Here is a 22,126-nt window from a genome sequence, read left to right on the forward strand (position 1 = left end):
ATATAAACTGAAGAATGCACAAGTAAGACCAGAGTTTGCAAGAATGGTAAAGTCACTGAATTAAAGGATCTGTATCTGAATGATCAGAACAGACTGGATGAATGAATAGAACAAATGAAAATAAATATGTATGACCTGACAGCCATTTTGGATATGCAGTTGCATGTGAACTAAGGCCGGGACATAAATGTTCAAGCGTGTTTGACATTGCAGAAGTCAAGAAGCCAGGAAAATGTAGTGGGCAAGCTCTGTTAATTAATAGTACAGAGATTACTTTAGTTAAGAAGAGCATGGTGTATGATCAGTTTGATTAGAGATGAGAAATAGCAAAGGTAGGAAGTCACTTGTAGGAGTAGTTTGTGTAGGCTTACTTAGAGCAGCCATACTGTAGAATACAGTACAAAGGAGGAAATGGGGGGGCTTATAGGAAAGGAATGCAATAATCCATAGATGATATTAATCTCCATATAGATTAGCTGAATCAAATTGGCAAAGGTAGCCTGGAAGATAAATTCATAAGAGAAATTTGTATCAATTTCTCAGAGTAAGTGTGTTAAGGGCCAAGTAGGTAGCAGGCTATTATAGATTGCAGAAATCAAATTGGCAGAAGAAGCCAGGAAATTGAGTTCAATTGGGACAGTTTCTTAAATCAGTATGTTTTAGTGCGAACCAGACAGGCCATTTTAGACTTGGTACTGTACAATGAGACAAGATTAATTAATGACCTCTAAGGAGCCTCTAGGCAACAGTGATCATAGCATGATAGAATCTTACATTTGGTTTGAAGCTGAGAAGCATGAATCTAAGAGGAGTATCTTGCTCTTGTAATTGTCTTCAAGTTTGAGGACAAAGTTGGTTAACGTGAACTGGGAAAATAGGTTGGTGATTAGATGAGCAGTGGCAGATGTTTGAGGAATATTTCATAACTCACAGCAAGAAATATGTTCCCATTGAGAAAGAGATTCAGAAAAGGATGTACAATCCCAGACTAATTAAGGAAGCCGAAGAGTTCCAGTTAGGGGGTGCAAAAAAGCATACAAAGCATCTGGTGATGGGTCAGAAGATTGGAAACCTTTAGATATAGCAAAGAATGACACAAAAGGAAGAGATCAGAGAAAGCTAGCTTGAGGTATAAAAATAGTTTTTACTAGTAAAAACAGAAAATGCTGGAAAATCTCCAGGTGTTCTGAAGAAATCATTGAATTTGAAATGTTAGCTCTGTTCCTTTCTCCACAGATGCTGCCAGAGATTTTCCAGTGTTTTCTGTTTAGCAGCCTAAGTATTTTGCTTTTGATTTACAGCTTCTACTAATATTAAAAAAAAAGCATAGCTAAAGTTAGCATTAATTCCTTAGAGTGTGACTAGGAATTAATAATGGGGAAACAAGAGATTGATGAAAACATTGAAAATATTTTGCTTCCCTTCATGGTAGAAGGCACAAACAAGAAACTTGAAAATCAGCAGGTCAAGGGAAGAGAGGAACTTGAAACAATGACTGGGAAAACTGCTAGAATTAAAACTTAACAAGTTCCTTGGACCTGATGGCTCGCTGGCTTACATCCTAGAGTCCTTCAAAAATGGCCACGTATGATGGATGCATTTGTTGTGATCTCCAAAGTTCCCTAGATGTGGTGCACTTGGATTTCAAAAGTCATTTGATAAGGTGCTATGCCAAAGGTTGCTGCATAAAATAGGGACTCAAGGTATAACATGAATAGAGGATTGATTAAACAACAGAGCAGAGATTGCGTGGAATGGGTCATTTTCAGGTTGGCACCACAGAGACCAGTGGCCCCAACAACTTACAATTTATGTCAATTACTTAGATGGAGGGGCTGGTTGTATGGTTCGTAAATTTGCTGATGATGCAAAGATAGTTGTCAAGTAAATTGTCAAGCAGATGTATAGAGCCTACAGATGTTTAGGTAAATCAAGTGAGTGGGCAAAAATGTGGCAAATGGAATATAATGTGGAGGAAATATGAATTAGCCCACTTTGGCAGATAGAACAAAAAAGCAATATAATTAAATGAAGAGAGACTGAAGAACTCTGATTCAGAGAAATTCTGGTACATCAATCTCAAAATCCTACTGTGCAGTTTCAGCAAGTGATTAGGAAGATAAATGGAATGTTGGTGTTTACCACTACAATGAAGTTACTGTGAAATTCCCTGCTTGGCTCGTTGTCTGTGTAGAGTTTACATGTTCTCCCCGTGTCTCCGTGAATTTCCTCCAGGTTCTCCAATTTCCTCCCGCAGACTGAAAGACGTGCTAGTTAGGTGCATTGATACAAATAGGCACCAGAGTGTGGTGACTACAGGAATTTGACAGTAACTTCATTGCAGTGGTAAATTGTTAAATTAAAGTGTTAAATCTTCATTGTTAGTCTTACAAGTGACTAATAAATGAACTTTAAAAACTTTGATATATTTTTGAAACTAATTGTACTGTTGGTTATATGCTGATCCACTAGGCCAGAATTAGTAGAGCCTCACCTCCCTGATAGATGGAAAAAAGGAAAACGCACTGATGGTAAGAATCTCAAAATCTTTTTATATTAAAACCTCCAGAACTACAAGTCAGGAAAATTATTTCTTCACTTTCATTGTGTGGAAATTAAGTGGATGAAAAATTTCTATGTTTTGCTGAGGGCAATTTATCATGTTGCTCAATATAGAATTTTAATGTAATCGCCGTAGATTTTTTTTTTCTCATCTTACTGTTGATTACTGTGACTTTTTTTTACCATTGCTATGACAGTAGACCAGTATTGGGGTTAATCTATATCTTAAAATGGAAAGAGCCAGTTTTGCAGTGAGGATGTGGAATTGCGAAACGGTTGGGAAAAAACGTTTAAGTGAAGAAATGTTTTACTAGGTATCATTTTCCTGTATATAATATATACTTGCCTCCTTGTGGTTTGAGGTGTTGTATTGATCTTAAATTCTAACAGCATGTTATGTGCTGTGGATTTGTTTCACTTGAAATTGAATTTAGACTATCCAAATTCATTTAACTTAGGAACGCCACCCAGCAACAGAGGGAGGAGGCGTGTATCCCGCCCACCTGAGCCAAATTTAACACGAACTCTTAAAGGTGAATGAATCATACTCCTAACATCCTTGAATTAATTGTGTGGCATTTGGGATTGGACCATTAGTAATTTATGTTCAAAACTCATTTTTATTTTTAAAAATTGTTCTTTATACGCACACAAATTCAAATGCAATTAACATACTCAGGTAACGGAGAAGTGCAGCATTTAGCTCTAAAAGGAACAGCATAGTGGGGAGTATATTGCAAGTGTTCAAATATTTCCTGAAATAGTTAGTAACGAGTGTGCCGGTTTCTGTTTGTTAGACTCCAGCAGTTCTGCACTAGAAAAAGTTCCACAAGTACCAACGACTCCAAGCAGCCCAGAGATAGAAGTTACCATTGAAGGTATTTCATGTTTCTGCTATGTGAAACTTTTTATTCCTTCTGGTTTTATCATTGATTGGGTTTTCTGGGTTTGGTCTTCAAAGGCACTCATCTTTTTTTGTTTGGAAGTTTTTAAAGATGGTGGCCTCACAAGTTTGGTTTGCTAATTCATAATAACTGTGGCTCGCGAGGACTGGGAGCCCTGCTGGTTGTCCTAGTTGGTATGTTGTGTGGATGTGGTTGGTTAAGCTGTAACAGTAGCCTTCTACACATTTGGCGGAATTTTACAAGAGTGATTCTAAGTATCCAGCTAGTGTGAAAATGGGAGAGTTGCAGATGTGTTTTTTGGGCGAGTCTTTACTCCCACTCTTATGGACTTAAACATTGAAAATATGGGCTACTGTCTTTTTCTAGCTGCTGCAGGCTTAATTCACAAGCCAACCTCTGGAGGGAGCTATTGTGCACATGCAGATTCCGCCCACCACTGCACCTGCAGAATGGCAGCTGGCCTCTTCTCCCTCACTCACCAATCACATCTTCAAAATGGCAGCAGGCACCCCTCGCTCACACCCTGATCACATCTGCAGAGTGGCAACAGGGCTTCCCTCCCTCCCTCCCTCGTCAGTTGGGCCTTCCCTGACACTGCCCTGGTGGGCAGCATGCCCAGTGAGCATTACCGAGGTGCCAGGCTAAAATTGCCCCCGGGTCACTCCCCCTTGCTCTTGGCCTTCCTGGGGGGACTTAAATGGCCTCCGGTTCCACTGGCAAGGCCAACATGACATTTCCTTGTTCGTGGAGCAGAGAGGATCTGTTGGCGAGCCCGGACAATTCAGCCGGGCTCAGTAATGACCTTGCCGGAAGTCCAGGTCTTGTAAGCGCTGAGAAATCAGGCGTGTTCCTGATTTCTCTGCTCGCATGCGATTTTACTGGAAACACCCCACCCATTGATGGGCAGGGTAAACTGGTTAAATCCCTGACAGTGTTTCCTAAAACTTTTATGTGTCTTCTGCCTGCTTATTTGGGTAAGTGAGGTGTGACCCCAAACACTACATTTTATATAAGAATTGGAAACTTAAGCTTGTCAGGTTTTTGCATGTGTCTCACATCTGGCTGGCCAACATACAATAGATAAATTAGCTGTTAAATAAAAATGTATTGCTGATTTGCAGTACAACTTTAGGAAAGTGACCTATAATTTTTTGAAAACTAATTGTTTTGACAATTGACAACACTTTCGTATTAATTACACAAATAAAACTGAAATCTTGTTTGTTTTTATTGGCAGCTTCTGATGACACACCACCAGTCAAGACAGTTACAAATATCACACCAGCAAATGATTCAAATGCTACATTCAAACAAAGAGGCAGGGAATTCTCTTTTGGTAAGAAACACCGTTAAGCTAATTGAATATCTTTTCAGAAACTTTGGAATCAGGATATAGTTGTAATTGTGGATTATTGTGAAACCTGTTAGTTTTGAATAGTAGACTGAAATAATGGCAACATTTAAAAATAAGGTTGTATTCTTGGACAGTGACATAATCTACCTATTTGGGACTGTTTTTAAAAAAAAAAAGATGCTGCCCCATATCCTACAACATAATTTTATTAAGTGTATAATGGGGAGCTTGGGAAAAGTTTGGCAGTTTCTTATATTTTGTGTTTTTTAGATGGTTATTGCAGGACATACCAAATCTCAGAGAAACCTGGCTAATGTATCTCAATTCTTTTTTGTATTTTTAACCACAAGAAAAAAGGTACACTGAATCCAGTAACACTTTTGGAGGCGTTTTAAATATTAGAATAAAACATTATTAACAACGAGATTACATTTACACAGTTCAAATTAATCTTAAAATATTCCCCCCAAAAAACTTTGACTCAATTAAATACCTTTTTAGGCAATAATCCCTTTTGTTTATCTGTAGAAGTTCCAGTAATATTGCTTTAACACAAAGATACTATTGTTTTAGAGAGGTATACCAAATGATATCTCACTCCTCGCTTCCACTCTGCAGTGGAATGTCAAACTTCAGATGCCAGGCAGATTTTGCAGCTCTTGCACCTTTTTTAGCTTTACTGGGTAGCTGATTTAAAACTGCTTTCTGGAAAAAAAGTCACTTCTCTGATCTGCCTGCAAAGCAGCTTCAGCTGTTTAATCCAACGCAAGATCAAAACCCCAGGAAGTTTCACATGGCCGCTCCTAAGAACTGCTCTCAATACATTACCTTAAATACCTTTTTTCTCTTTCATCTTTTGATTCTATTGTCCTGAGCTCCTCTTGAACTTGAATACAAATATCTTTCACATTCTCCCTATTGCTTTCACTTTCAGGTCAAATAAAGTTTATTAACTGTGCCATATTTAGTTATGAAACCTTTGCAAGCCTGTATAAGTTTTTTTTACTTTGCGTAGAAAGTTAACAACTGAAAATAATGAACCCATCTATATCTCCTGATGCAAATTTCTACCAACTGCTTGTTACTTGTAAAAAAAAATTCACCTTGACCTTATTTATCTCAAATGTATGCCTTTAATATCTATATCCCTTTGATGACCTAAACCCTGCAGCCAAACTGACTTTAGTTTAATTAAGTTTTGCATAAACCCCAGAAGTATTAAATATAATAATATCTTTGGTCACAACAGACCAAAATTCGTAACGTCTGTTTTTGTATTCCAGAACTCTTAGAGTGGTTAAAATGTGACTAATTTTGAGTCATTACTGCATCTGTTTAAAGAGGTTTTGAACTTTACAAGCCTACTGGCTATTTCATTGGAAGTTGCTGTTTTCTGTTAGACAGTTTTCAACACACAAATTATGATCTTCACAAAATTCCAAAATTGTTACAATGGGCCAAACGGCCTCCTCTACATTGTGTCTGCACTGGCTCACCATATAAGCAATTCACCTAGTGCCATTTCCCTACCTTCTATCCGTAACACCGTACATTCTCCTTTTCTGAAATCGGTTCAGTTCCTTTTTAAATGCTTTAGGAAGCGATTTTAGGGAGGCAGTTGGAGAACTTGAACCCTATACGATTGAAGGGACGAATGCCAGTGGTTAAGTAATTTTAAAATTAGGAATGTGTAAAAGACCAGAATTGTAGAAGAATGCAGAAATACTGGAGGATTGTGGTGCTGAAAAAAATGACAGATAGGGAGGGGGTGAGGCTGTGGGGGAATTTTAAAACAAGCGTGAGAATTTTAATATTGACCTGGCAGTTTGGAAGACAACGCAAGTTATCAAGCATAGGAACAGTTGGTGAATGGGACTTGCTGCAAGTTGGAATGCAGGCCACAAAGCTTTTAAGGAATTTGAGTTTTGTAGAGTGGAAAATGGGTGGCTCTAGTTGAACTTTGAGGTAGTAAAGTCTAGAAAGGTAGGCAATAGTCACAAGTTGGGAAGAAGCTTGAGTGGAGAATAAGTACTTGTATTGAACGGTTGGGCCATTGTGTTTATTCTGTGTAAATTTGAAGGTGCCAAATAGATGGATGATAGCTTCAGTATCAGATGAACTGGGGCAGAGAGCCATGTTACACAATGTCCTATCTGAACTCTGAAGTAAATTTGGATCCAGTTGTCTAAAATTTGTTGCAATATTTTTTAAAATTTAATCGGTGTTGCTCCACTGAGTTCATGTATTGCTGTGTCTCATTGACAATTGATAGTTATTGTGTTGTACATGAAAGTGCCAGCTAGATGTATCTCAACTGTATAAGCAGTTAATACCATCCTCCAAGCGAGCTGTCTCTCAAACTAATGGAGAGGATTTTCAATTTGTCTTTTTTGTGAGATGCTCAAGATGATTTTTGGATTTTCCTTCAGTTACATCCATCAATATTTTTTTTTCCTCATTTCAAGCTCACTGCTTTCTTATCCCTCTTATGAAACATGTTGCTATATCCATTACAAGTTGTTGTTGAATCTCTTTTGTTTCAAGTACTCCCACTCCACTAAAATGATAGCTCTAATTTGCATGCCTTTGTTGTGAAAAAGCAAGACGTTTCTTGGCATTATAGGGATCATTAAATAGGCCGTTGTGGTTACAATTGTGGGGAACATTCCCCATTGCTTATTACATAGACTAATTTCAAAGCAGCCTTAAGATGATTCTAGAGCCACGCAAGCCTCCATATTGATAAACAAGTAATACTCCTGAAGGAATAAAAGAGGCTCACTTTGAATTTCTTTGATTTAAAATTGCGCCCTACAAACTTTTTCCAATGATTGGAAAGCATTTAGTGTTGATGTGCAATTCTATAAAAACTTAGTGATTTGATGCTCAATATATGCATATATGTGTAAATGTATTATTGTAGAATCCTACATAGTGATTTTGTTATTACAGAACAATGGAATGCCAAAATTACTGAGTTGAAACAACAAGTGGAGACACTATTCAATGAAAAATGTAGTAAGTATTTGTTTTACTGGAAAGAAACTGTACACTTTAGAAAATGAGATGCCTTATGTAAATGTTTAGCCATCAATAGTAATTTTCCAAGATTACTTAGTGTTGTTAGAAGTTGTATAGCTTCGAATTGATGCATTTCAATTGTGTAATATTTTAGTGGCATCTTCACTTTCCTGGTAATATTTTTGTTAATTGAAATATCTTGTGGAATATATGAATAGAACATAATGCTCATTTTGCATCATGCGTTGGTATAATAGATTACCGAAAAAGAGTGAGCCTGTGGCATGCAGACGAGTAGAGGATTCTTCCTATATCTTTTGTTAGATTTCTTTTTTTCCAGTTGAAATAATGGTGTGCTCCATGTTAGGTTCAAGAATTCATGGCGCCCTGTAGGTCAAAGATTTTATTAGGAATTCATTCAAAATGTACACCAGCTTTTCAATTTTGCTCATCCTCTCTCTCACTGCAAGATATCTCTAGTCTCTCAGCTTTTCTATTGTTCTTACAGTCAAGATGTTACCAATCTCTTTCCATCTTCTTCTATTGTTTTCTCCTGTTTCCTTTGTTTCGGGGGGGCTTGTATATTTCCATCAGCATTTTCTGACTCTTGCTAGCTGAACGTACTAATTCTACTTCCTGATCTTCTGAACCAAGCTCTTGTCTCTATTGTCCAATGTCATCCTTGACAATCAGCCTAACCCTTTTTCATTGTGCTTGTCTTTCCGAAATATGGTGTATCCTGGATTATTTAAAGGTCACCTTTTATATCCCTGTAATGGCGATTGGATCGAAACCATTTATGTCAAGTTATTCCACTCGTTCATTATATATGATATTGCGAATGGTTAGCGCATTTAGATAAAAGAACCTTTAATTTTTTTCCTACTGTTCTCTGCGTGGATTTTACTCGCTCACAAGTATTACTGTTGGATCCTGTCCCACTCCTTTTATTCACATTACCATGCCTTGACTTTTCTCTTTGGATTTCTAATTCCCCCTTTATTAAACCCAAATCCTTTTACATTTGCTCTTGAGGTATGAGTGCCGCTGACAAAGTTAACATTTGTTGCTCATCCCCAATTGCCCTTAAACTGAGTGGCTTGCTAGGCTTTTTCAGAGGGCAATTAAGAGCCAACCATATTTGTGTTCATACAGCAAATTTCCTCCACTGAAAAACTTCAGTGAATCAGACAGATTTTTACAACTTATTGTTAATTATGAAATAGCATTTTATTCCAGATACATTAATAGGATTTAACTCCTGTTCCTCTAGATTGTGTGTGTCCAGTAACATTACCACTATTCTATCCTTTCCCCAAAGGTATGATGTGAGCAGTGTTTTGATTTTTGCTTTTCCTTCATCTCTTGCTGCCCTTTATCCCTGGCAGCCATACAGGTGGCCAAGCCTGATTAGTAGTCAGCTTTTAGGGTTAGATCAAACATCTCTCCTTCTTGACTTTTGTTTCTGTCTATGTAACCCACTTCAGTTATTTTTATTGCTATGCCCAGTGCCAGGATGTTCCAGCACATTGATGTGCTCTTGACCTTTGGGAGAAGTACCTCCCTAATTCAAAGCAGGGTGGACTGCATACTTCAGATCCTGTTTCGCTGGAACAATGAACCAGCTGCTCACATGGCTGAAGTGTGATGTTATCCAGCCCAAAAATTTGAATCTGGTTAGTTACTCTGGATCATGAATCCAATTGGTCAACTCTGTCTAGATCTGTACATGAATGTTTTTGTATCTACGTAACCCGATATCAGATTCACTTGGCTTAGCAGTAAGCGCGTAAGATTTAATTGAAGAGCATTGTCACTATTGATGAGTGACCCTTTGATGTAGTTGCGAAACGACAGACTGCAGTTGATACCCTGGACCTGAAGAATGTGACTTTGCTGTGATTTGTAACAAAGGAACTGTAGTCATGGCTGCTGATACCCTTTGATAGACAGGACCTCGACAATAAGTGAACCAAGGAACCGTAGGGTGTTTCAGATACTCAAACACCTACGAAACAAAAGGTTAATGCATCAGATAACCATGTCTGCAGGTCACAGTAGTGCCAAACAGCTATTATGTAACTTCAGTTTGTATTTTCATAATGGTATCATGGTCCACAACAAACATCAATTTTGGTGGTTATTCATCATTTCATGATTTAATTATTTAGCTGCTTGCATGCAAAGAATTTCAGGGGTCATTTTGTAAGCTTGCTAATTTGTTGCAGGCGAAGCATTAGGAACTTCAGAGCCAGTGAGAGTACCTTATGCATTGTTCGAATCTCATCCGGATGATTTCTACATCGAAGGCTTGCCTGATGGTGTGCCTTTCAGGAGGCCGTCAACCTTTGGAATTCCTAGATTGGAAAAGATTCTCCGAGCAAAAGCCAAGATCAAATTTGTAATTAAAAAGTAAGCATGCTTTTACCATTATCCAGGATAAATTGAAATTAAGCATACTTCGTAATGTGTACTGGTATACATTTTATACTGGTATAATACAATGGAACAGAAGTATAGGCCAGAATTCTCTGGTCGTTCATGACTCGACATTGCTGCCAGCGGGGACAGAGAATTTGACACTCAGCCAAATCTTCATTCACTACAGTGGGACCAGAGAAATCCGCTGGTGTGAACAGCCATAGAATGCTGCCCACTATAACTATAGCAGCTAAATATAAGACACGTTATTGTTTCCTGACTAGACATACTGAGGCCACTGCTAAGTAATGGCTTAGTGTTGTTTAACAGCTAGAATATTGGTAAGGTACAGTGTGCTGTGTTAATATCTCATTATGGACATTGAAATCGCTTTAGTGGTCTCTTAAGCTTGCATGTCAGTGTGTAAAATGAGGCAACACCAGTACGTCGAGGCACTCTGAAATTTTCAGGTAAGGGGAGAACATTAAATCTGATGAATGACATAATGGTTCAGTAATACAGTTCAGCTTATACTGATCTTGAGGCCAAAAGGACTTTTAAAACTTTCAGCAATGGGAAATGGACATCTCAGGCTAGGTGAGCATTTATTGCCCATCACTAATTTCCTTTTAGAAGGTGACAGTGAACTACTGCCTTAAATTGCTGTTGTCCATGTGGTGTAGGGACACCTGTGATACTGTTAGGAGGGAGTTCCAGGATTTTGACCCAGTAACAGTGCAGAAACAGCAATATGTTTCTGAGTCAGGATGGTGGGTAGCTTGGAAGGGGTCTTCCAGATGGTGGCATTCCCACGTATCTGCAGCCTTTTGTCTTTCCAGGTGGTAGTAGCTATTGTTTAGAAAGTGCTGTCTTAAGAAGCTTTGGTGATTTGCTGAAGTACGTCTTGTAGATTCTTCACACTGCTGCCACTGTGTGGGTGGTGGAAGGAGTGAATGTTTATGGATGGGGTGCCAATCAAGCAGGATGTTTTGTCTAGTATGACACAGATACTATTTTGGTTAGGTTATTTTCCTCACTGCTGCTTCGAATCATTAGGTCGTCTCCCCCCACCCCCCATATTCCGTTTTGATATTTTGCTCTTGCTGAAACTTTTCTCCTGTTTCTGAATGATGTGAAACGTGTATATTTTATTGTAGTTTGAAATTTGCTGATAACAAGTTTGATCATCTTCAAACTTGAACTAGTTATATGGAAAGCAAATTGGAAGAAGGCAGTCCTACATGGTACAACTTGACAGGTTAGGCAAACAATTCAGGAGGATGGCTGATGAGTGACAGGCTGATTATAGGTCTGAAGAGACAAAGTTATGTAGGAACACTGACTTTTGCTGGGGGAGTGGGAAATGAAGTATTTATGTGCTGTAAGTATTTAAAATAATGCAAAAGTAAGCACATCATCTGAATTGGGCAACTAATATGGGAATGGAGGACAAAGTTTAGAGATTCAAGTAAAAATATTTTGTCTCTCAGACTTGTGATCATTTCTAATAAAACAAATTTTATTTTGGGATAACTGACTCACGGGGAGGTTTATTTGGGATAATTGCTTGTTTTTTAAAAAAAAAAATTGATGACTGAAAATAGAAATTGAGAGCTGGGGAGATGGGAAAGGAACCTGTCCGTGGTTGGTAGGTAGGGAGAAAAGCATGATGAAATAACCACACAAGAACTCCTGGATGGAGCTGGTTTAATATTTTTGTAATCTTGCTTCAGATTCAATGTTCTTGCCTCTGTTCCAGCTCATTGTACACAGTATACAACAATTGACAGTTCTTAAGAGAAATTCTCGGCTAAAACTGTACGATACTATTTGATTTTAAAATTGAAGCTTTCTTTACTTCCTCAACAGACCGGATTTGTTTCAGACTGCATTACAGGAAGCTTCAAAGCGCCCTCAGAGTGAGTACTGAAATATTACTCGAGCAATATATAGATGATAGTACCACCAGTAGATACCGGCAACGTACTACACAGTCATATGACACCAAGCCATAGGTTTTTTTAACATACCAAACTCCAACTATTGAAAAACAAATCAATATCGACTGTTGTGAAATTTCAGGATATGTAACTGAAGCATCAAATGTGATGCTTGTTGATCCGTGACCTCTTTATTTTTTTAATGCAGCCTATCACTGTTTGATTTAAAGCTCCCAGCTCATAAGAGACTGGGGAGACTTATTGGTTAGCCGAGTAGTGAGAAGAGTATCTGGAAGTCCAGATAAGTCCACCAAAAGCTCATTGTATACAGTATACAACAATTGACAATTCTGTTAACAGGTAACCGGGTTGATGAGGGTAATGCTGACGATAACGTACATTGACTTTCAAAAGGAATTCGATACGGCACTATGAAACAGACTTGTGAGAAGTTATAGCTCATGGAATAAAGGGTACAGTAGCAAAATAGATATCAAGTCGGCCTTAGGTAACTGGAGTTTGCACGTTCTCCCTGTATCTGCGTGAGTTTCATTTGGGTGCTCTGGATTCCTCCCATAATCAAAAGGTGAGGTGGATTTGCCATGCGTTGGCAAAAAGGTTTGCTCAGGCTTTTCTATCTGAATAGCACAATCACTGAAGGATTTACCGTGAGCATACCTCATGCTGTGACGTGTGGATCAAATAACAATGCAGAATTATGCTCTGCTCAAATCTTGAGGTTACTTCTTTGGGTTTGTTAAAATGCACATAGTATCTAGTGTTTTAGTTAGACTGAATGAGGATTCAATTCATGGTTGCCAGTGCTGCTGGAAATAGAGCTATAACATTTCTTAGGTATTACCATGACCAGAAAAGTATTTTTGATCAACCACTGGTCTTGATGTGCTTTTTAATTGGCCATAGTTCCAGTTGAGTATAGGGTCATTGGAACATTATCAGTACGAAGGCAGTTAATTTTATACACTTCTTCAGTGACCTGTTTCCTTTTTTAAAATAGCAAGGTCGCAAACTTCCTTGGAAGAGAAAACCCCAGAGGTGAAAAAACCAACAACCATTACTACTACAACAACTACTGCAACTGCTACTGCTGCAGGTAAATTGTAGTAACTCCCTCCCCGTCTCTGCCCTGTATATTGAATTAAATACAGCCAGATTCTTTACTTGGATGCTTTTCTTAAAACTAGTAATATTGACATTTATAATTACTGATTTACTTGTCCAGATTTGTCAGTACAATTTACAGTGCTTATTGTCAACAAGCACTTGCTGCTGGGTATAGCTTAGAGGCTAACCAGTGTGGGTTTTTAATACAAATAGGTTGTCGCTGATGGCTGCTCGGTGTTAACTGAGTTTCCACTGGATACATTTTATTTAACAGATTAAATTATTAATTTCACTATGCAACTGAATCCTTTCTTGAAGAAATTTGAGGGAAAGTGTGCAATCCCAGTAATACAAAGGTTTCGTAAGATCTTTGAGGTGAAGATTTGAACATTAGCTCCTCATTTTGGTAGCACAAGATGATTTTGAAGTTAGCGGTGGGAGAAGTATGGTAATGCATCTCAATACTTACACAATACTGGCTCACTTAACTTGACATGATAAAGCCATATGATCAATATTGCAATGGTTTTCTTGTTGTATTTAAAAACTTTAATTCCTTCAGGATAGCCACACAAAGTAACAGTGGTTTCAAGATGATTTATTAAAATATAGTTAGCTATAGGGCCCCGAATGTCCATTCAGTGAAAAATTCACAACTACAAAGGCAATTAAATTCTCAGCTTCGATTACAGGTAATTAGCATATACCAATTATTGTATGAGTTATCTTTATCTCTATCCATAGTTAAGGTTACATCATGCATACATAAGGGTATAATGTCCAGTTAAAACTTGTGCATGTCATATCGTCAAGAAATGATAGCTTTATCTCTGACCAATAGTACCTCAGCCTCCTTTGCTGTTGTTTTTTGTTCTAATGGGCAGACATGAACCGCAGCTGCACATCATTTGATTAGATAGTCCTTGACCCTTATCTATACTCATACTTTAATCAAACCATGTTATTCGTACATAGGGAAAGCTATGTGACTGAGGTTCAGTTTGCAGCTTCTGTGATTTTTAAACTTGAGATTTTTAACCCTTTCAATCGAGTGCTGCAGCAAAAACCCATCTAGAGCTTGAGTGATTGAGAGAAGGGGATTGGGAAGAGGGTTTCCTGAGTGAGTGGGGGTTGAAAGGTTGGCAAGTAGGACTGAATGATGGATATCAGTGGTTGGGAAAAAGTATGGGTGGAGGAAGCAGGCCTGATTACTGTGTCTATGCCGGAGAGTGACTTCACTTAGTCTTCTATCACCAGACACTATGGTAGGATTGGTTGGAACATATTTATATGTATCATATGTTGATGTATACAATGCTGTGGTGGAACGTGAACTGTGGATTAGTGAGCAGATTACTGGCCACTTGATAGCACTGTCAGTGACATTTTTTTCATCATTTTGGGGATTGAGAACAGACTAATTGAATGTAATTGACCAGATTAGATTTGTCCTGTTTGGAATGGGCTGGACAAAACTACACAATTTTCAGCTAAATACTGGACTGCCTTAGCAAGGGAATTGGCTAATTCTGGAGCATGTCATCAGGAATAAAGCTGGGCCCACAGTCCATGCAATATCCAGCACGCTCAACCATTTCTTGATATTACTCAGTGAATCAAATTGGCTGAATATTGGCATTGTGATGAAGGGGATCTCTGGTGGATCATCCACTCCACCCTCCTGGGAGAAGCAGAAGATGCTTGTCCGTGCTTTTGCACTGACCAGCTTTTTTTAGCCTGGGGATGTTGACTATATCCTTCACCTCCCTTTTGGTTAAATTATCCATCACCAGTCATGACTGGATGTAGCAGGCCTTTAATATGATCCGTTGGTTTGATTTGATGTGGTTTATTTTGGCAAACGTATTGGGATACAGTGAAAAGTATTGTTTCTTGTGCTCTGTACAGTCGAAACGTATCGTTCATTGAGTACATAGGGGAGAAGGAAAGAGAGGATGGAGGATATAGTATTGCAGTTACAGGTATGGTGAGCATAAAAGATGGAATGAGAGGCTATGCTAGGGACAGCTAGTCCCATTCCCTTGCCTTTATCCTGGAGCCTTGCATTTTTGTTTTCTCTTTAGATAATAATCCATTACTGTTTTGAAAGCTAGGATCAGATATGCCACTTCCAAACTCTTGGGCAGTCCTTTCTTGATCTTAACCATTCACTATGTAAAAATTTCCTCTAGTTCTTTTGTCTGTCGCTTCTGAATTCTCTTGTTTTTGATCCTTCCACAAATGGGTGAAGTTTTTCCTTATTTCCTCTGACTGCCTCCCTCATAATTTTGAATGCCGCTATTAAATCTCCTTTTAGCCTTTCTTTCTGTAAGGAGAACAGCCCCATCTCCAATCTCTCCATATAATTGAAGACTCTGGTCTCTTGAATCATTCTCAAATCTTTTCTGCAGTCCTGTAATACCTTCACGTCCTGTCTAAATTGAGTGCCCAGGATTAGACACAGTACTCCAGTGGAGGCTGAATCTGTGTTTTACAAAGCTTCCCCATAACTCCCTTGCTTTTAAACTCAAACCGATAATCCTGTATGCCTTATTATCTGTTATCTCAACTTATCCAGCCACCTTCAATAATTTTTACATATATGTTCTCCAGCATCCCTTTTTTGGATTATTTTGGATGGCCTTTTCTCTTCCTTTCTACCAAAATGTATCACTTTTCTCGACGTTAAATTCCATCTGTCAAGTGACTGCCCATTGCACCTCTATCTGTGTACTTTTGAAGTCAGTTGCTATCTTCTTTACTGTTCACAATATTTCCAAAATTTTGTCACCTGCAAACTTGTGCTCTGTACGAGCCAGGTTTAAGTCATTAGCATAGGATCATTTTTCTTGATCTAACATTGAACTTGGACCTCCAGTCCAAAAAGTTATTCATCCACAACTTTCTTTGAATTCAACTGACTTCATATGCACTTTGCCACTGTCTCTTAGTGTTTTGCTGATGGTCTGTTTTGTGGCACTTTATATCAAATACCTGGAAATACATGTATACTACATAAATTCTTTGTTACCTCATCGAAATCACAAGCGAATTAGTTAAATAGTATCTTTCCATAACATATCTGAGTTGGCCTTTTTTAATTAATCTGTGTGACTGTTAGCTTTGTTCCAGATTATACTTATTAAATATGATCCAGTTGTGTTCTCCTACACTCCACATTGAAACAGCGTTGTTCCCCAACCTAATGATAGACTGTGTGGGACTTAATGGCAACATACTGGTCCTGACATTACAGATTGAGGTGGAATGCTGTTCTACCGCTATATATGGCCCACAGCCACTCGTAGATGCTCTGTTTTAAGTCTATCCCATATTGTAGGGTGGTAATGTCCTCAGGTATGAAGCTGAGACATTTCTAGTAAATAGTACAATGGATTGGTCAGACCAATAAGGAAAAGTACCAACTGAAGAGTAAAGGGCTTAAATTATGAGGAAAGGTAAGGAAAATCTGTGTTTGAGCAGTTAGGGAGAAAATCTCAAACTATTAAAGCAACAATGAACCCATCTAATTGTAACAGATGAAAGGAATAAGAGAATATGTATTTTGACGAAAAGGAGTGGGAACAACTTATTAGTGTGATGAATATTTGGAATCATCTGGGGTTAAAGAGTGGAGGTAAATTTTAAAATACAACTGAATGCTGCTATTAGGATACTGTTGAATGAATCCTGAGGGGATGATATTTTTCCCCATGACTTTCCTTATAAATATGACATTTGAGTGGGAATTACTTTATAGAACTACTCACTTTGGTTGTCTTGAATTGCTTGGGATTAGTAATTACGTGTTTCAGCTGGCATTAGTACTCTGAACATTAACAGTGCAAGAAAAAATGTAGCTATGCAGAAGAAGTGGGCTAAAATACTTTGGAGGTTGGCTTATTCTTGAATGTGCTTTCTGTTATTCTTGTGATGATCAATTTTAGGCTGGCCATCTAAAATGGTATTCCTATGTTTTACTTTAGTTATGAGTCTGGGTCTGAAAAATGCATCTTTGCTGCTTGCCCCTTCTCTGAAAGGGTCAAACTGAACAGGCTCATTGTGATAACTGAAGCCATATGCTTCAATGTTGTAAGTTTTTTTGTATCTCCAGTCAGCCTTTTTTGAAAATATTGCATTCATGTAGTATTCAGCAAGCAGTAGTTCATATATACTTCGTATATCATCAAAGAAAATAATAGTTCACAGACTAAAGCAACAGGTAAAATGGCAAAGGTTTAATTGAAGAGTGAGGATGCATAAAGAGAACAGCATAACAACAACTTAGCAATACACAAGTATTGATTTAAAAGCATCTTTGCCCAAGTTCAAGAATGCTGGTTTCTTGCATTAGTCACTCCCTGTTTCTGGGCCATCTTGACTGATGGATTGATCAATTAGATTATATCGTATTGAAAACAGATCTTTGACTTGTAAACAAAAATAGAAATTGGCGAAAAGGAAGAATTTCTGATATTCCTATACCATCAGCAATGCTGTTACCACCATCAGTACCCACTTTTAAAAGTCAAACTATTATGAGTAGCAGCTGTTAACAATTAACTTTTCAGGTGGAATATTATTTAAATGGTGCAGGGACACTGGTGAAGGAGCTGGGAGAAGTTTTAACCCAGTATTACATGGCCAATAACACTAACATATGGTTGAAATGCTTCCATGTTCCTTTGGTAACATTAATTCTCCTAAAACATGGGCTTTGATTAAAAACAGGGCCATACAGTCCAGAATGTATTACAAGTTACCATGTAGCTGATGTGGTTCAAAATGAAAACTTCAATAGTTAATTGATATATGGACCCTAGAATATGTTGTTTCTTGAAACTCACTTGGAGTTTTTTTTCTTCTGTACATTTGGATTGCTTCTTTTGAGAGAGGGTGAGGTGCCATGGTAAAAGGTGATGGGAATTTTGTCTTATACTTTTGCACTGCATGATTATCCCACACAAGATTATTTTTGCTTTTTACTACCATGAGTCAATTTCTCCTTTTATGTTATTTCTTTGCATCTGTTTCATTTAAGCTTTGTTTAAATGAGGGTTCTGGTGGTGAGACCATTTCTTAAATTTCTCCATGTAGTTGTAGAAAATAAAGCTCCTGCGTTACCCACTGCCACAGGTGTTGAAGACCTTAATATCATTCAAGTTACAGTCCCAGGTAAGCAGTTTATTTCTGTTTACACCTCCATGCCTGTGGAACTAGAGCTGCCTCATTATACCTGCGCGTTATTTTAAAGATTTTTTTGCCCCTTTACTTATAACCTGATTTTAGATGACTAAGTCAGTGAAGATTAGATTTGATGTAAAACAGAATGCAATTTCTGCACTTACAGTGGTGATCAGGAATGAAAGGGTAATGAATTGAAGGGCACTTTCTTCTCATTCTTTCTTCTGATGCCAGAAACAAAAGCTGATTTTTACTACAGGCAAAAAGGCAACTTAATTGTAAAAGGGGGCATGGCCCTGATAGATAGCAAAAATATATCTTGCTGTAGGAAGAAGTTAGACTTCCAGGGGACAATAAAGCCAATATTAATGGCAACAACTAGATATTATGTCCCTGTAATTTTGAAAGATGTAAAACTTTTTTTCTGAATAAAATGTTTGTCCTTTTACAGAAGGTGAAAATGAAAAAATGTCCAAGGTAGAAAAAGCCAGACAGCTGCGAGAACAAGTAAATGACCTGTTCAGCAAGAAATTTGGTAATGTTTTAATACAAATGTTTAAGTGTTAGTATCATGTGATTGTTGACAAAACTGAATTGGATTTTTTTAAATGCAAGAGATGGAAACTGATTTTTAAATATAACCCTTATAGGGGAAGCAATTGGAATGAATTTTCCAGTGAAGGTTCCTTACAGAAAGATAACCACCAATCCCGGATGTGTTATAGTTGATGGCATGCCTCCAGGAATTCCATTTAAAGCACCCAGTTACCTTGAAATAAGTGCCATGAAAAAAATCCTGGAATCTGCAAACTTCATCAAATTTACAGTCATAAGGTGAGGTGACCAAAGCTTCTCACTAGAATGTCTACTGATCTGATGCTTGGCACTGTGCAATATTATGAAGTGTTAAACGCTTAGGCCATGTCTAAAAGTTTTAAAGGGTGGACAACTCTAGAAGAGCAGGCTGGTGCTAATTGATGCACTGTATTGTACAGTGCATGTTGTGATCTTGGTTCTGGAATATAAGGGGGAAATACACAATTGAAGCAAACTTTTTTTTTTACATCCACAGGTGATTTGGTCTGCCTTGTTGCCCAACAAGGGGCATACATGCGGTGGGTCATGCGAGGGCTGCTCTTGGATGTTGCTTCGAGAGTTGCCTAGTGCTTCACGTTGTTAGTGTGCGCTTAAACTGGACCAGCTGACGGGCAACATGACAGCTCAGTGACTATCACTGTTGCTGTGCAGATACATGGATTGGGCCAGTGTCTGTGGGAGTTTGCACATTCTCCCTGTGCTTGCATGGGTTTTCTCCGGGTGCTCCGGTTTCCTCCCACACCCCAAAAACGTGCTGTTAGGCTGATTGGTGTTAACAAATTGTCCCTAAATTAGGTGTCCCTCAATCTGGTTATAATTCTCTAAATTTGCACACCTTTATTGTGGAGTCCAGTAGGTGTAGAGAAAGATCATAGGTAGAAGAGGGCACTCACAATGTTAAAATGGTGGCGTGGGCTTGTTGGGCTGTGTTGTTTTTTTTTTGTTCTTTTATAAAAGCAAAATCCTTGTCCAGAAGGAAAATAGATTGCTCTCTATTGTAACTTTGATAGCAGTTGGGGAGCAGACCATGAATGGGGGTGGCAATTTAGTTGAAAAATCTGCTTTTTTTTTTAGAAAAGTGTGTTTCTCATTTCTTGTATATGATTTTAAAATTTACAGTGCCTTTTTCCCCTCCCACAGACCTTTTCCAGGGCTCCTGATTAATAACCGTAAGTGAAAGTACCATGAAAATGAAATTTCAGTGCACATGTGATATTGTGTTCAAGTAGATTTATGCTTAATCCTTCATGTGTCGAAGAGTAGCACTTAACCTCACTCATTTTTGCATCTTTTAATTTCACAGAGCTAGCCGAACAAAGTGGAACAGAACAACCAGATGCAGTAGCAGCACCATCAACAACAGCAACACCACCACCGCCTCCGTCGATGGTACAGGTCGTCCCAATGGAGCAAACACCAGTGCTGCCAACTGTATCACTGGTACCGCTTTTATCAACATCACAAGGTGAGTGCACTGTTTAAGCACATTGTTCTGAATCCGAAGTCACTTTCTGGAACTACTCCACTTGCTTTAACACACACGTTAAAAGGTATCAGTATCTGAAAGGAAGCAACTTTTAATTAAGGTATTACAATACAGTAGTTTGAGGCTGGTTTCAAAGGTGTTGTTGTTGTACATGTCTGTGGACATGGAAGTAATTTTAACGACACTGGTGACAGCTTTATCTTAAGTTCTGTTTATACTACTTTTATTTGAAACAGATTAAATCCACACTCCTGTTATTTATGGAGTGAGAGAATAGATGGTTGCAGCTGATTTTCAATCTTTGCAAAATTGGATACAAATTACACTTTGGCTTCAAAGAGAAGTTATAGTTAGTTAACTTGCTAATTGGTATACCACAGCATATGTGCTGCAACATAATTGTGTTATTTTATTTGTTCATGGGACTTGAGCACCATTGACTAGGCCAGTATTTATTGCCCATCCTTAATTGCCTTTGAGAAGGTGGCAGTGAACCAACTTATTAAACTACGCCAGGAAATGTGGTATAAATGCAGTCTGTTTTGTTGGGAAGGAAGTGTCAGGATTTTGACTGAATGCTGAAATAGTTCTAAGTCAGGAGGGGAAGTTGTGGGCCTGTGGTTTGGGGGGAGAGGGTGAGGGGTGGGGGGGAGAGATCTTGGAGATGGTGGTGTTCTTGCGTGTGCTGCCTTTATCCTTCTAGGTCAGCGGTCTCCAAACTCCAATCCGGATGTGGCCAGCGGGCTGTAGTTTGGCGACCCCTGTTCTAGGTGATAGAGTGGGTCAAATGAGCATAATTAATCAGATTTTGTGCCTTTGATTAGATTAAGCTGTAATTTTATGTCCTCCAGCACTGTAGATCAAAGATCCAGGTCTCCACTGAAATCGATGTAGGCAGAAATCTCCTAGCTCTGTGTCGCACCAACTTTTTCTGATCAAACCAATCTGAATTTATTCCTGTGATTCATTGAATGTTTGGTTTCTATTCTACCAGATAAACCTCAAACACAAGAACTGCCTAAAATAAAAGAAGAGCCAAACTCCACATGGTAGTAGGAACACATATGAGTGCAGTAAGTTTAGCTTTTAGTGGGCTTCTGCAGCCAGCTCATGGAACATCTAGTGGTTCCTCTCTGCCAGCAATGTCTTTGCTAGGGTTTCCCTCTGGTATATTTAGAGTTGTTACTGCCACATCTACGTAAAATGGCCTGTTCTTTCCTTTTGCTATTACGCACTTACACCACTTAAACTCTGCATGCTCTAATTTTTGTTGTACTAAATTAACATAATTTGGATGGCAGGAGGAGATAAGTTGCAGCCTATATTTTTGCAATGAAGTGTGAAGCTGATTGCAAATGAAAAATCATCATGGTTTTAATACATTTTCATCGCAGAGTCTAATGGAAGTACACAACCTGCTCAAATAGTAATCTTTAAGGACTTTTAAAGCTGTCTCTCTTTCTCTTCCACCATCACCTCCCTCCCCCCCCCCCCCCCCCCAACCAATTTAAAATCCTACTTTCCTCCCCAG

General features: G+C 38.4%; 1 protein-coding gene across 6 annotated transcripts in view; it reads left to right on the top strand.

The window, feature by feature from the left end:
• Nucleotides 1–22,126, top strand: part of gtf2ird1 (GTF2I repeat domain containing 1) — a 130,267-nt gene that overhangs the window by 106,430 nt on the left and 1,711 nt on the right. For 5 of the 6 annotated variants that reach the window (XM_080210594.1, XM_080210597.1, XM_080210596.1 and 2 more), the window contains 14 exons: nucleotides 2,473–2,531; nucleotides 3,021–3,095; nucleotides 3,360–3,440; nucleotides 4,705–4,803; nucleotides 7,774–7,839; nucleotides 10,071–10,254; nucleotides 12,133–12,182; nucleotides 13,222–13,317; nucleotides 18,426–18,503; nucleotides 18,964–19,047; nucleotides 19,163–19,346; nucleotides 20,250–20,278; nucleotides 20,413–20,574; nucleotides 21,590–21,668. In XM_080210594.1, the coding sequence (XP_080066720.1) occupies nucleotides 2,473–2,531; nucleotides 3,021–3,095; nucleotides 3,360–3,440; nucleotides 4,705–4,803; nucleotides 7,774–7,839; nucleotides 10,071–10,254; nucleotides 12,133–12,182; nucleotides 13,222–13,317; nucleotides 18,426–18,503; nucleotides 18,964–19,047; nucleotides 19,163–19,346; nucleotides 20,250–20,278; nucleotides 20,413–20,574; nucleotides 21,590–21,648 (1,306 nt within the window). In that variant the 3' untranslated portion in view covers nucleotides 21,649–21,668. The remainder of the gene's footprint in view (nucleotides 1–2,472; nucleotides 2,532–3,020; nucleotides 3,096–3,359; nucleotides 3,441–4,704; nucleotides 4,804–7,773; nucleotides 7,840–10,070; nucleotides 10,255–12,132; nucleotides 12,183–13,221; nucleotides 13,318–18,425; nucleotides 18,504–18,963; nucleotides 19,048–19,162; nucleotides 19,347–20,249; nucleotides 20,279–20,412; nucleotides 20,575–21,589; nucleotides 21,669–22,126) is intronic. The other variant, XM_080210600.1, reaches the window with a different exon arrangement.

Source organism: Carcharhinus amblyrhynchos, chromosome 23 (genome assembly GCF_965287045.1).
Source record: "Carcharhinus amblyrhynchos chromosome 23, sCarAmb.v2.hapA, whole genome shotgun sequence".
NCBI lineage: Eukaryota > Metazoa > Chordata > Chondrichthyes > Carcharhiniformes > Carcharhinidae > Carcharhinus > Carcharhinus amblyrhynchos.